The sequence below is a fragment of the Biomphalaria glabrata genome, chromosome 1 (assembly GCF_947242115.1).
Source record: "Biomphalaria glabrata chromosome 1, xgBioGlab47.1, whole genome shotgun sequence".
In the NCBI taxonomy this organism is placed as follows: domain Eukaryota; kingdom Metazoa; phylum Mollusca; class Gastropoda; family Planorbidae; genus Biomphalaria; species Biomphalaria glabrata.
This window is the reverse complement of record NC_074711.1, coordinates 80,568,549-80,585,011: the sequence shown is the minus strand read 5'-3', so window position 1 is coordinate 80,585,011 and position 16,463 is coordinate 80,568,549. Positions and strand designations below refer to the sequence as shown.

Here is a 16,463-nt window from a genome sequence, read left to right as displayed (position 1 = left end):
TTCAATGCATTTATTAGATTAAACAAAAGAAGAAATGCAATAATAATAAAATGTCATGCTGAAAATGTCAATAAAATGTCGGTTTTTATCACATGTTGAAAAAGTCAGTAAAAATGTCAGCCTTTATCACAAATGTCAGTAAAATGTCATTATATATCACACATTGACAAGAGCGTCAAAAATAAGAGTTGAGTTTTCAAGTCATAACATAATGACAATAACAAATCCTATGTACACAGACACTGACATGTGACTGGCATACTTATGGATGTTATACACATTTTATTTTGTATCATAAGAAATAAAGTAATAAATGCAAAGCTATGAGACATCACCACAAAGTATTGCCAACTCTGAAAGTTTGTTGAATGAATTTGACTCTGTCTTGTGTTGAAATTTACATTAATAGTTCAGTCGCCTCATAAAAAAAAATGTCTTTCTGTAGTTGGCAACTCTTCGTCTCATTTATAATTATTTCCAATATTCGTAGTATTTATATTTTGCTCACCGAGAATGAAATTATTCAAAAAACAATAACTTAGATTTGCATTAAGCATACTTTTCATCCAATAGGGTTATATAGATCTCAATACGATGCAACCCAGCAAAACAAACTCTTACATTTCTTCTTCTGAAACTGTCAGGTAGAGTTGAGCCTTCGGCTCTTGAAACTCGAGGCCAGCAAAAGTGAACAAGAGCTCCCTCTTACCGGCCTGAATGAGAATAGTGTACACTGTTCTGTCTGGCGGGTGGGTCAGACTCGGGGCAAGAGACCGCGTAGACTAACTCATAAATCTCAGAATAATTGTATGGTCAGGACCGGTTGGGATTAGGGTTTAAATGAACAGTATAGTTATCTCAATGAGCACAAGTTTCAGACATCCCAGTCTGCTTTTATATGAGAAATCATTGTTCCTTAATATTACTAAGTATATTTTATAATTAATGGTGACATGAACTTAACTTCATTATTTTGTTTAATATGAGATCAGACAATCTGTGTGAAAACATTCTCATAGCAAAGCACTCAATACGTTGTCATTGTACAAATATCGGTTCTCTATAACATTAGATACATATGATGGCTATGAAGAAACTAAATATTAAGGTAATCACACGAAGAGGAATCACTAGATCTACTGAGTCGTTGGGGGAGTGCTATAATTAGAGTGTGTTTCCCTAAGAAATGATTACAACTTATAGTGAACATCTAGACTAGGACTCATTGATCGATTCGATCTATCTGGCTATACTATTGGCATCTATTAGCAACTTTACTTACTGATAAGCTAAATGTGAACTAATGTAACAATGAGAACAGAAAAAAACAGGAATTTTTTTTGTTAGGTTGAAGTAACAAAACAAATTATTTATCATATAAAAAGTAACATTACACAGTGTACCCTACATTAACTATGAGAGAAACACACTTTACACATGTATTAGCTATAAAACTACTAGCAGAATTTTTACCATGCCCGGACTGTCACAGCTTTCTGTAATAGTTACCGTATAACTTACAGACATTACTTTGAAACAAACTCCCCATCCCCATTCTATTTCCTATTTAATTATAGTTTTAAAAAAGCTAGAAATCATCTAAGGAAAAAATCTTTTCAATCCAAACTGAAGGAATAGATTTTTAAAAAGTCGTAATAGAGGTTAAAAATGACCTAAGTTTGTCAAATCAAAACAAAAATAGTTTCTAAAAGACATTTTTCAAAAATAATTATCACAGGAAATCAAAAAACACTATTTCAAATTTAAAGCACCGGTTGAAATAGAAAAATCAGTGTAGGTCAATTTATTTTAAACAACTACAAACAATTTGTGTGTGTGAAAGGAAAACATCAGACAACATTGGCAAAGTTTGTTTTTAAACTGTTAACAGAAAATACTTTCTAATAATTTTCTGTTGTAATCTATTTACCTGATTTTATGTGAAAAGAAAACAACAACCCTGACATAAACAAAGAGGAAAATGTTCAAAGCTCTGTAAATACTTCACAAAAGGGGATAACATTTTAGGGGTGATAATATTGTACATTTATAACAATAAACAAGAAAAAATAAACAAAAATACTTTTTAACAATTGTTTTTGTTTAGCGTTATTTCATGCTTTTAGCTTTCTAAATGCGCTATGATCCTATCACTTGTCTGGACCGAGGGTGTGGGAGAAGAAAGTAGGGGTTATCTGTGAGAAGGCTACCGTAATCGCTTTTTTAAAATGTATTCTATAAAAAAAAACGTTCTACGACTCAAGCCTCCTCAAGCCAATACACTAACCACTGTGCCAAAAAGAGTTTATGAAAATAGAAGTTTTATTGTCATCTATTGTCAATTTCAAACGTTTAAGTGACGAACTAATTCTGTACACTAAGTATAAAGGGGACTAATTCAACTTATCACTCTGTCAAGTACAATTTCTTTCCCTTGTTCGATACCGAAAAATAAATAAATTATCAATTGTATTTTTTTTTTATTGTAAAAGTAAAGTAGACCTTTCAGACTTTGCGATCTATGGAGCAGATGATGTAAAGATCATCTGTTTCTTTGGCCAACGGTTAATGAGGGTGTCATGTGGCCAGCACAACGACCAACCGCCTTTACTTTCCTCAAACTAATGTCAGGTACCCATTAGAGCTTGGTAAACTCAGAGGCATCCTAACATCCAGAAATTCAAAATCCCAGTCTTCACTAGGATTCGAACCCTGAACCCTCGGTTTGGAAGCCAAGTGCTTTACCACTCAGCCACAGCGCCTCCATTTTTTAAAATTCAGTGTGTGGTGGATAAAGTGAACGAACGTTTTACCAGACAGACAGACAGACAGAGTGAGTCGATATAAGCTTGGTAAATGTAAATGTATTCTGAAAATCATTGATCAATATTAGAAAAGAAAAGATTCAAATATTTTTAAAAATTTGCATATCCTACTTACTTTAGCAATAAATAAAATAATAAATGTAAAACAATGCATTATTTTAAAATCAATAATTGTCAATTAGCTTAAAGCTTTTTGGCAAGTTACATGTTAACAGATTATTTACCCTTGCATACAGGTTATGAGTATAACTCTACAACATCACTTAACTATATAAAAAGACAGTAAAAATTAAATAATTCTAATTACAAATAAAGTCAGCCATATTCATTAACCTAGACCTAAGTACAAAACACAGCCATATTCATTAACCTAGACCTAAGTACAAAACATGCTAGAATCAACCCAGTTTGATTTGATCAATAATGCGATTGTCCAAAGCCGTCGATAAAGTCCTTCTTTAGGGACTTGGGAATTGCATAGAATAGAACTAGCTAGCTAATTACACTGGTGCGTAGTCCATCTCTTCCTGCTAGGACACGGAGCAAAGTGTCGGGGAACAAGGTTTCTCAGCAAGCAAATTCACTTTTTTCCTAATGTTTTCTGGACAGACAAAAGACAAAAAGGCATACAATAAAAAAAAAAGTACAAAAAGACATAAATATGTTACACATTAAGTTTTAAATGAATGTCAGACATATCCTCTATATCACTGATGGCAAACACAACCTCTACATCAGTGGTGTCAGACACAACCTCTACATCAGTGGTGTCAGACACAACCTCTACATCAGTGGTGACAGACACAACTCTACATCAGTGGTGACAGACACAACCTCTACATCAGTGTTGTCAGACACAACCTCTACATCAGTGGTGACAGACACAACTCTACATCAGTGGTGACAGACACAACCTCTACATCAGTGGTGTCAGACACAACCTCTACATCAGTGGTGACAGACACAACCTCTACATCAGTGGTGTCAGACACAACTCTACATCAGTGGTGTCAGACACAACCTCTACATCAGTGGTGTCAGACACAACCTCTACATCAGTGGTGACAGACACAACTCTACATCAGTGGTGTCAGACACAACTCTACATCAGTGGTGTCAGACACAACCTCTACATCAGTGGTGACAGACACAACCTCTACATCATTGGTGTCAGACACAACTCTACATCAGTGGTGTCAGACACAACCTCTACATCAGTGGTGTCAGACACAACCTCTACATCAGTGGTGACAGACACAACTCTACATCAGTGGTGACAGACACAACCTCTACATCAGTGTTGTCAGACACAACCTCTACATCCTGGTGTCAGATATATCTTTCACATCACCGGTGCCCTTATTATGTCTGGGGGCCTGGATATAAAAACTTTAGAGACACGAGCCTCAAAAAATCGTCACGACCAATGTTGCCGATCCTATGCGACTTTATTACGCTATGTGGGAAGGGTTTGGAGATGCCGGATAATGCTCGAGGGCCGAGTTTGGGTACCACTGCTCTACTTTGTTGTAACTAATGTTAAATACCTGTAGTGATGGGAACTAAACTTAATTTGAAAAGTTAAACTAAAACTAAGTTTCAACTAAAATAAAGTAGCTAAACTAAAAGTTTATCATAAATTTCAAAATTTAGTTAAACTAAACTAGAGAAAATTAATTAAACTATACAAACTTTTCATAACTTTGTTTTGGGGGGAGGGGGTGATCTAGACCTAGCTACTTATCTGACTTTATGCCTGAGTACAGTTTGATCTAATTCTTTTAAAATTGTAGAAATATCCATCATAAAATCAGTAATAAGAAAGATGTTTCTTACATAAACATTATTGCATAAAAAAAAAGATGTATAAATAACTATGTGTGCTTGTATTTTAGCTTTGAATTAAAACCTTTAGAGTAGAAGGATACTTGAATTGTTTAAAAGTATAGTAACTTACTATATGACTGAAAATTTTACTTATACCGGTAAAGTTGAAAATCTCATTAAATAAAATAGATTCAGATGTAGTAACCAGAGAATATATAGAAACGAAATTGTTGGAGTTTTATGAAACATTTGACCTGTGTAACTATTTTAGTGTAAATACATGATTGACTAACCATGCCAATGTGTTATTTTCTTGTTTGACAACTTACCATACAATTAATACTACTGCATAACCGTTAAACGCACTAGGCCTACTTGTATATGTCTATCTGACCAGGTTTTTTAGAATCGGTCGGACACATGTACAGTCAATTAACTTTTTGGGCAGGGAGTGTGTGTAACTATTTTAGTGTAACCGTGCCAGTAAGTTATTTTCTTGTCTGACCACTCAACATAAAGCAAACAATTGCATAATGCCCCAAAAAACAAAAACACATGGTGGTCTTGTAGTGTCATCGACTACACGTGCATAGGCCTGCATGTGGACGTCTAGCTGACCATGTTGTTAAAATCAGTCGGACACAGACTATTTACTTTATGAGCAGGGAGGGTGTGGATTAAGATGTTTTTTTTTTACAAGAGTTAGTTATCCCAACACTTTTAGATCATATTTAGGCCTACTGTAGATTTAGACATAGATCTCTATAAAAGACTAGAATCTATTATACGCTTCAGCTTCATTTAAGTTTAAGATATAAAAAAGATTGTACTTGATGTTCCTGCAGTTAATAAATTATTGTTTGCCGCACATGAATTGATTAAAACCACTAAATATTGACCTAACAAGCTTATCAGATTCCCACTAAATATAAAAACAGAAATGAAACACCACCACGTAACTCAGAAATAATTCGGAACAACCCCATTCATAATATTGCAAAACATGTTTAACAACATTGTATAATACTGCTGCTTTCAAGTACAGATATTGACTAACATAACTTCTATCAACATCTTACTTTAACATCTTCAAATGCAGACTGACAAAATAGTTGTTAGCTGAATCATTTGTTTGATAATCAAAGTTGTTGATATCACATGACCAGAAAACAGGTATATGTGCGTTTTAACCGCTATCACACGTTGAAAAGTTTTACAAATTTTAATTAAACTTTATAGTTTGTTACTAGAAACAAATTAATTAAAGTACGATTTTTTCTAAAATATTTTTTTCTAGTTAAACTTTGGCCTTAATTATTTTTTTTTTAGTTCAACTAAAAGTTTCGAACTTTTTAGTTCACTTTTGCCCACCACTACTTACCTGCCAATTGTTTTCTATCAATGGCGACTAAAGCTTCATATAAAAGTTTCGAACATTTTAGTTCACTTTTGTCCATCACTACTTACCTGCCAATTGTTTTCTATCTATGGCGACTAAAGCTTCATATAAAAGTTTCGAACATTTTAGTTCACTTTTGCCCATCACTATTTACCTGCCCATGTTTTTCTATCTATGGCGACTAAAGCTTCATATAAAAGTTTCGAACTTTTTAGTTCACTTTTGCCCATCACTACTTACCTGCCAATTGTTTTCTATCTATGGCAACTAAAGCTTCATATAAAAGTTTCGAACTTTTTAGTTCACTTTTGCCCACCACTACTTACCTGCCAATTGTTTTCTATCAATGGCGACTAAAGCTTCATATAAAAGTTTCGAACTTTTTAGTTCACTTTTGCCCATCACTACTTACCTGCCAATTGTTTTCTATCAATGGCAACTAAAGCTTCATATAAAAGTTTCGAACTTTTTAGTTCACTTTTGCCCATCACTACTTACCTGCCAATTGTTTTCTATCAATGGCGACTAAAGCTTCATATAAAAGTTTCGAACTTTTTAGTTCACTTTTGCCCATCACTACTTACCTGCCAATTGTTTTCTATCTATGGCGACTAAAGCTTCATATAAAAGTTTCGAACTTTTTAGTTCACTTTTGCCCATCACTACTTACCTGCCAATTGTTTTCTATCTATGGCGACTAAAGCTTCATATAAAAGTTTCGAACTTTTTAGTTCACTTTTGCCCATCACTACTTACCTGCCAATTGTTTTCTATCTATGGCGACTAAAGCTTCATATAAAAGTTTCGAACTTTTTAGTTCACTTTTGCCCACCACTACTTACCTGCCAATTGTTTTCTATCAATGGCCACTAAAGCTTCATATAAAAGTTTCGAACTTTTTAGTTCACTTTTGCCCACCACTACTTACCTGCCAATTGTTTTCTATCAATGGCGACTAAAGCTTCATATAAAAGTTTCGAACATTTTAGTTCACTTTTGCCCACCACTTCTTACCTGCCAATTGTTTTCTATCAATGGTGACTAAAGCTTCATATAAAAGTTTCGAACATTTTAGTTCACTTTTGCCCACCACTACTTACCTGCCAATTGTTTTCTATCAATGGCGACTAAAGCTTCATATAAAAGTTTCGAACATTTTAGTTCACTTTTGCCCACCACTACTTACCTGCCAATTGTTTTCTATCAATGGCGACTAAAGCTTCATATAAAAGTTTCAGGACATTCTCGTCTTTCCGAACCCCATGCAGCCAAATATTTAACAATCTAAATCCGTGATCCTTGTAGCTTGTAGCACCTAGGAAACAAACAAACAGACATGGTTTGGTTAGCCGAGTTTTAATTTTTTATCTCTTGAATGTCAGGAATGTTGACAACTCTGGTGTAACTGAAATCTACATTAATGTCATATCATTAAATAATGTTTATGTCTGTGTTTATTTTTTTCGCACCAACATAGAACACGATGTGTGACTAGTTATATATCAACTTCTTTATTACCTCCGAATGTAAAAGTAGGTTTTAACTCCATTGTTAGAGATGATCTCCGATGTAGAACGTGTTTTATAGTATATATACAAACTACATTGTTATAGATGGCCACGAAACAGAAAATCTCTATTTATACAAAAAGACAACACTTCAGACTGTCGCCACAATGGTGCATGTTTATACATTTGTCTTTCATACACGTATTGAAAGCTTCAACATTAACTTCCAAAAAGAAATCGGTGAGTTGTCCAGATTGTGCATGTTTAATTTACTCTTTAATGTAATAGAGCCAATGAATGTCCTTAATGGCAAGACAAAATACCTACATAACAGTCCGAGGCAATGTTCTGGAGATTCTCATGATTAACTAGAAAAACATATAAATACTTAAAAAAAAACAACAAACAAACAAAGCTTATACAAAGTGTAATTGTTTGAATTAGTTTGGATCAGTCATGCCATTATTTTTTGTAATATATCTATACATTCAACAATAAATTTGTACGATTAGAAATATTTTTATCAATTGTTTTTGTTTCATGCTTTTAGCTTTCTCATTACGCTATGATCCTATCACTTATCTGGACCAGTTGAGAAAATGGGGGAGGGAGGGGAGGGGGGGGGAGAAAAAAAGAGATATCTGGGTGAATTGGAGAAATAACGTGAACAAACGTATAAGACAGAGTTGATATAAGCTTTGTAAAAACAGTGTTCAAGTATCACACTCAGACCAGACTCAAGTCCCATCTGTAGATATAACTTGATTATGAATTATTCGCGATTCTTTACTATTTTTATCTTTACTTAACTCCCTTGAATTTAAATTTTCAATTTAACTGAGTCCCAAGAATGGAGAAACAAAAACAACAACCTCCAGCATTTAAATGTTTGTAATATAAAAAACAAACAAACAAGGTTATAAAGACAGTTTGTGTGGAAACACAAACTCAAAATCGGCCCCCGAAGTGGTCCACCTATGCAAGGCTTCAATATTTTCAGAAAGAACATCCGAATGAAATTATATAAAAGACAAATGAGAGATAGAATGGAGAAAGAAGGTTGACAGATCTTGTGTAGTGCCCCAACGGTCCAGCAGATCAAAGGATAGGTGCAAGTGAATGCAACGTTAGATGTGAACCTGGCCTAACTAGTTCCCCTTTCAGACCTTGTGGTCTATAGGGCAGATGATGTAAAGTTCATCTGTTTTTGTGGCCTACGGTTAACGAGGGTGTCATGTAGCCAGCACAACGACCAACCGCCTTTTCTTTTCCCCAACTAATGTCAGGTACCCATTGGAGCTAGGTGGACTCAGGGGCGCCTAAAGATTCCGAAGTTGAAAATTCCAGTCTCCACCAGAATTCGAACCCGGGACCCCCGATTCGGAAGCCAAGCGCTTTACCGCTCAACTACCGCGCCTCTCATGGGCTAACTGAAGTCTTGTCATTGATGTAATGTTTTGAAAAGGCTCAATATCTTATTCTAGTGTGACTGCTGTATAAAAAAGTTTAGGAAAATGTTGTTTACAAGATTACTATTCGTTTTAAATTAGGTCTAAATTATAATGCACACTAATTAGATTTTTCTCTTTAAAAAACTGCTTGCATAACTGAATTTAAAAATTTGATTTTTTTGCTTTCATAAAAAAAAGTAGCTGTTGCATCAGATCTAAAATACTGTGATGTCGGATTTTCAATATCTTTTCTAGTTTACGAGATTTAAACGGGACGGACGGACAGACATTTCACACAAAACTAATAGCGTCTTTTCCCTTTCGCTAAAAAAGACATATTGCAGACTTTGGCAACAGAAACCACAAGAAATGTCTTCAAGTCTATTGCTTCATTAACCTCTGATTCTTGGTTCCTGCACTTTTAGATTAAGGAGACCTCTTGGGTTTCATAGGAATCTTTTAAACATTTAGATACTTGTATACATTTATATTTACTAAGTTGTTCTATAAAAGCGGGAAAATGTACACTATTTCTAGCATTAGAAGTACCTGTATATTCCTGTTCAATAGCTTTGACGTGCTCTGCTGTGAAGTGCCAATGGTAGGCCAGTTTTTTCCAATCATTTGGTTTGAGCTGTTTGGTGGCAAGTTTCCACAGAACATCTTTCATCTGAGAGGCATGAGGGTGTTGAGCTTTTCGGAGGTAAGTGTCAGGATCTAAGTAGCCGACATCTTTGTCATGATACTCCTGACGAGTTCATTTAAAGCATGATTAAGTCATAGCGTTCGTTAAATTTATTCAGAGTATACTTTTTTTTTCAAAAGTAACAAAAGTTTCTGTGTTTTACAGCACATCTTGATCAATTTAATGAAAACGTGAACATGGAGTTTATGCTACTTACAAACTCGTAGTTGACCTCAACGGGCTGATGGTATGTATATCGGCAATGGCACATAATATCTCTAAATTTTAAATTTTGTTTTGAAATAAGTTTATATTTATGTGCATTCATTATGTTTAGTGGTGTTTTTTTTTTTAAAAGTGAGGCTTTCTGAAGATCACAAATAGCTATGCAACCTTCGATCACCTGTCACGAGTCGAGTCTGTGACCTATTTCGACCAGTTTCTAGAAGCGAGTTCAAACCAGTGCAAGTGTCCAGCGAAAACAAGTTAATTTTAGGTATCCAATCAAAGAAAGGGGTTAAGGGAAAAAATAGCACACGTCAGCTTCTAGAAGGTCAAAGTTATTAAAATAATTAGGGAAGAAGTTTCCATGATTCTGGAACATACGATTAAGAAAGGTATTAATTAAGGGAAAGTCAGTTAGACGAGGTCCTCGCTCAGTCCTCGATTAGTAATGGTTATAAGTTTTGTGATATTAGTGGGTCCATTAGTTAAAGTTTTATTAGTTGAAGTTGAAGTTATACTAAGTGAAGTTATATGTATCTTTTAAGTTTTATTTACGAAGTATCAAGTCAAGCTGTTATTGAATTGAGAAGTTAATTTGATGTGAAAGTTGAAGAAGTATTATTAAAGAAGTTTTAAGAAAATACAGAGAGATGTTTCTTTCTTCATTTCATAGAATTGTCAAGTATTGATAATATAATCCCCGGCAAGTATGATCGTCACACACGTTTGTAATATCTCAAAACAAATGCATTACATTTACAAATCCTTAAAACCTTTGTATCGAAACAAAATGAAGGAGACAAGTAGAACTTGTTTATTTCTATTGTTCTTCAATACTCTTAAAAATGAATTGTAACCTGGTAATAGTAAACATTGTGACGTATTTAAGTCTTTTTTTGAAAAAAAATCAATGCATATGTAGAACAGTTTGCATAGTACAATTTAAAAAAAGCATTAGATAACAGAAGACTAAAAGTAACTGTTACAACTATATTGACGCTCGCAAGAATATTGAGGAAATAAGATTTTCATTGTAGTTTTTGGAATCTATAACTTGAAAGAGGACAGACAACACATGACGAATAGCACCTTTTCTTACGGAGGGAGCTAACAATATTTATTCTTAATAAAATATGTATCAGGAATATTAGAGTTGTCTCCCTGCCCTTACTATTAATAAAGAAAAATATATAGAAGTGGATGAATTATTTTTAGCAGCACATTCAACCATGTCATCTGCCTCTAATCCTATCAACACACAATTTTATGGACTGGGGATTATCTCCCATCACAGTTCTAAGAAAACAATGGATTAGAAAACAAATACATAAAGGAACATATTGGAAAGAAATCGTTTCTCACTCGGGTGTAAGCGTAATATCTCTCAGCTTTGATCAGCATGTCCACTACAGCCACGTGATTTCCTCTAGCGGCCAGTTGAAGGGCACTCTTCCCAGACTGGATGGAGAAATAATGTGTTAGAATAGGTTTTTACATATTTAAAAAAATTCTTTCATATCATTGCAATTTTATGTTGACAAATGTTAGGGATAACCATACAATGTCATTTTGTATTTTTATATGACTTCTTAGGGCCCATTCTCTGGAGGCAGCAGGAAGAAAGGATCGTCCGAAGAAAAACTGCTGGACAGTGTAAAAGAATGGACCGGCCTCTATCTTGATATTCTGCTAAGAACAGGTTCTGACCGGGAAAAGTGGAAGGATTTGGTTACGTGAACTGTCACAGCACCCCTGCGTCACAGCACCCCTGCGTCACAGCACCCCTACGTCACAGCACCCCTTGCGTCACAGCACCCCTTGCGTCACAGCACCCCTACGTCACAGCATCCCTACGACAAAAGTCAAGGGACAGATGTAAGATGATTCTCTGAAGTCATAACATAAAAGCTTTATCGTGTGAGGTCAACTTCAGCTCTAATTCTACTATTGAAGTTAGTGCTCAATATTTAGACCGAGAGAAAGAGATGTGAAAGAAACCTGTTTTTTTTTTTTTTTAAATTCGACCAAATCTCATAATTTATGAGGAGAACAATTTGAGGAGACAAAATAGGCCTCTGAAACTCAGTGTTAGTTATGGTTAGTTATGGTTACAGTTACAGGCAATATTCCAAAACATAGTCTGAACGTCATGTTTTATACAAGCCCTACAGATCATTGATTATAGAAAACATATTAAGAATGCGTAGTGATACAATTATGATACAATATGTTGAATTACTTTCTCTCTTGTATCCAGGCTAGCACCACCTGCAAGCAACACCTGGACTACTTCCAAGTGACCACATTCTACAGCCACGTGAAGAGGTGTTTGCATCCGCTGGAAAAAATAGTTGCATTATTTATGGCAGTAATCATTAGGTATGCTAGAAACACAAATAGGTCTAGTAATCTTATCTGAAATGATCAACTTATCTTATCTGAAAGGATCATTTTATCTTATCTGAAATGATCAACTTATCATCTTATCTTATATAATACAGACGTTTACGTCCTACGCGTCATGCATTTAGTGATGTATATTAACCAATGACCTAAATTCTGCCAAGTCACTGGTTTTCCTGGCTAGCTCAGGCAACCCATTCCATGCCCTAATAGCACTAGGGAAGAAGGAGTATTTGTACAAATTTGTCTAGCATATGGAACGGGAAGTGTTTTTTTATTTTTGTGCCTTTCTGAGTATTTTTTATTAAATTTTGTTTTTGTATTTGAAAATTATGGTTCAGTGTTTTATGTATAATTGCAACTTTACTTTTAAGTCTTCTATCCAGAAGGCTTCTAAATTGAGTGATTTTACTAAAGGTGCTATTAGTCAAATGTGAATATTCGTTTGTTATGAATCTCACTGCTCTATTTTGTGTCTGTTCCAGTTTCTTAATGTTTTTTTGAGTTGAGGGGTCCCAAACAGAGGATGCATATTCTATTATTGGCCTAACCAAGGTTAAATCTGAAATGACAAACACATCTAATCTGAAATGACCAACTTCTAATCTGAAATGACCAACTTCTAATCTGAAATGACCAACTTATCTAATCTGAAATGACCAACTTATCTAATCTGAAATGACTAAATTATCTAATCTGAAATGACTAAATTATCTAATCTGAAATGACTAAATTATCTAATCTGAAATGACCAAATTATCTAATCTGAAATGACTAAATTATCTAATGTGAAATGACCAACTTATCTAATCTGAAATGACTAACTTATCTAACATGAAATGACTAAATTATCTAATCTGAAATGAGCAACTTATCTAATCTGAAATGACTAAATTATCTAATCTGAAATGACCAACTTATCTAATCTGAAATGACTAAATTATCTAATCTGAAATGACTAAATTATCTAATCTGAAATGAGCAACTTATCTAATCTGAAATGACTAAATTATCTAATCTGAAATGACTAAATTATCTAATCTGAAATGAGCAACTTATCTAATCTGAAATGACTAAATTATCTAATCTGAAATGACCAACTTATCTAATCTGAAATGACTAAATTATCTAATCTGAAATGACTAAATTATCTAATCTGAAATGACCAACTTATCTAATCTGAAATGACTAAATTATCTAATCTGAAATGACCAACTTATCTAATCTGAAATGACTAACTTATGTAATCTGAAATGACTAAATTATCTAATCTGAAATGACCAACTTTTAATCTGAAATGACCAACTTATCTAATCTGAAAAGACTAAGTTATCTAATCTGAAATGACTAACTTATCTAATCTGAAATGACTAAATTATCTAATCTGAAATGACCAACTTCTAATCTGAAATGACCAACTTCTAATCTGAAATGACCAACTTATCTAATCTGAAATGACTAAATTATCTAATCTGAAATGACTAACTTATCTAATCTGAAATGACTAAATTGTCTAATCTGAAATGACTAAATTATCTAATCTGAAATGACCAACTTTTAATCTGAAATGACCAACTCCTAATCTGAAATAAACAACTTATCTAATCTAAAATGACCAACTTATCTAATCTGAAATGACTAAATTATCTAATCTGAAATGACCAACTTATCTAATCTGAAATGACTAAATTATCTAATCTGAAATGACTAAATTGTCTAATCTGAAATGACTAAATTATCTAATCTAAAATGACTAACTTCTAATCTGAAATGACCAACTCCTAATATCTGAAATGACCAACTTATCTAATCTAAAATGACCAACTTATCTAATCTGAAATGACTAAATTATCTAATCTGAAATGACCAACTTATCTAATCTGAAATGATTAAATTATCTAATCTGAAATGACCAACTTATCTAATCTGAAATGACTAAATTATCTAATCTGAAATGACCAACTTATCTAATCTGAAATGACTAAATTATCTAATCTGAAATGACTAAATTATCTAATCTGAAATGACCAACTTATCTAATCTGAAATGACTAAATTATCTAATATGAAATGACTAAATTATCTAATCTGAAATGACCAACTTATCTAATCTGAAATGACTAAATTATCTAATCTGAAATGACTAAATTATCTAATCTGAAATGAGCAACTTATCTAATCTGAAATGACTAAATTATCTAATCTGAAATGACTAAATTATCTAATCTGAAATGAGCAACTTATCTAATCTGAAATGACTAAATTATCTAATCTGAAATGACCAACTTATCTAATCTGAAATGACTAACTTATGTAATCTGAAATGACTAAATTATCTAATCTGAAATGACCAACTTTTAATCTGAAATGACCAACTTATCTAATCTGAAAAGACTAAGTTATCTAATCTGAAATGACTAACTTATCTAATCTGAAATGACTAACTTATCTAATCTGAAATGACTAACTTATCTAATCTGAAATGACTAAATTGTCTAATCTGAAATGACTAAATTATCTAATCTGAAATGACCAACTTCTAATCTGAAATGACCAACTTCTAATCTGAAATGACCAACTTATCTAATCTGAAATGACTAAATTATCTAATCTGAAATGACTAACTTATCTAATCTGAAATGACTAAATTGTCTAATCTGAAATGACTAAATTATCTAATCTGAAATGACTAAATTGTCTAAGCTGAAATGACTAAATTATCTAATCTGAAATGACTAACTTCTAATCTGAAATGACCAACTCCTAATATCTGAAATGACCAACTTATCTAATCTGAAATGACCAACTTATCTAATCTGAAATGACTAAATTATCTAATCTGAAATGACCAACTTATCTAATCTGAAATGATTAAATTATCTAATCTGAAATGACTAAATTATCTAATCTGAAATGACCAACTTATCTAATCTGAAATGACTAAATTATCTAATCTGAAATGACTAAATTGTCTAATCTGAAATGACTAAATTATCTAATCTGAAATGACTAACTTCTAATCTGAAATGACCAACTCCTAATATCTGAAATGACCAACTTATCTAATCTGAAATGACCAACTTATCTAATCTGAAATGACTAAATAATCTAATCTGAAATGACCAACTTATCTAATCTGAAATGATTAAATTATCTAATCTGAAATGACCAACTTATCTAATCTGAAATGACTAAATTATCTAATCTGAAATGACCAACTTATCTAATCTGAAATGACTAAATTATCTAATCTGAAATGACTAAATTATCTAATCTGAAATGACCAACTTATCTAATCTGAAATGACTAAATTATCTAATATGAAATGACTAAATTATCTAATCTGAAATGACCAACTTATCTAATCTGAAATGACTAAATTATCTAATCTGAAATGACTAAATTATCTAATCTGAAATGAGCATTTTATCTAATCTGAAATGACTAAATTATCTAATCTGAAATGACTAAATTATCTAATCTGAAATGAGCAACTTATCTAATCTGAAATGACTAAATTATCTAATCTGAAATGACCAACTTATCTAATCTGAAATGACTAAATTATCTAATCTGAAATGACTAAATTATCTAATCTGAAATGACCAACTTCTAATCTGAAATGACCAACTTCTAATCTGAAATGACCAACTTATCTAATCTGAAATGACTAAATTATCTAATCTGAAATGACTAACTTATCTAATCTGAAATGACTAAATTGTCGAATCTGAAATGACTAAATTATCTAATCTGAAATGACCAACTTCTAATCTGAAATGACCAACTCCTAATCTGAAATGACCAACTTATCTAATCTGAAATGACCAACTTATCTAATCTGAAATGACTAAATTATCTAATCTGAAATGACCAACTTATCTAATCTGAAATGACTAAATTATCTAATATGAAATGACTAAATTGTCTAATCTGAAATGACTAAATTATCTAATCTGAAATGACTAACTTCTAATCTGAAATGACCAACTCCTAATATCTGAAATGACCAACTTATCTAATCTGAAATGACCAACTTATCTAATCTGAAATGACTAAATTGTCTAATCTGAAATGACTAAATTATCTAATCTGAAATGACTAACTTCTAATCTGAAATGACCAACTCCTAATATCTGAA

General features: G+C 32.8%; 1 protein-coding gene across 3 annotated transcripts in view; it reads right to left on the bottom strand.

Annotated features, from left to right (window-relative positions):
* Positions 1-18: 18 nt before the first annotated feature.
* Positions 19-16,463, bottom strand: part of LOC106053378 (uncharacterized) — a 136,039-nt gene continuing 119,594 nt past the window's right edge. For all 3 annotated transcript variants that reach the window (XM_056017955.1, XM_056017956.1, XM_056017959.1), the window contains 5 exons: positions 12,160-12,258; positions 11,283-11,378; positions 9,560-9,758; positions 7,238-7,366; positions 19-3,426 (listed from right to left, as the gene is read on the bottom strand). In XM_056017955.1, coding sequence (XP_055873930.1) covers positions 3,356-3,426; positions 7,238-7,366; positions 9,560-9,758; positions 11,283-11,378; positions 12,160-12,258 — 594 coding nt within the window. In that variant the 3' untranslated portion in view covers positions 19-3,355. The remainder of the gene's footprint in view (positions 3,427-7,237; positions 7,367-9,559; positions 9,759-11,282; positions 11,379-12,159; positions 12,259-16,463) is intronic.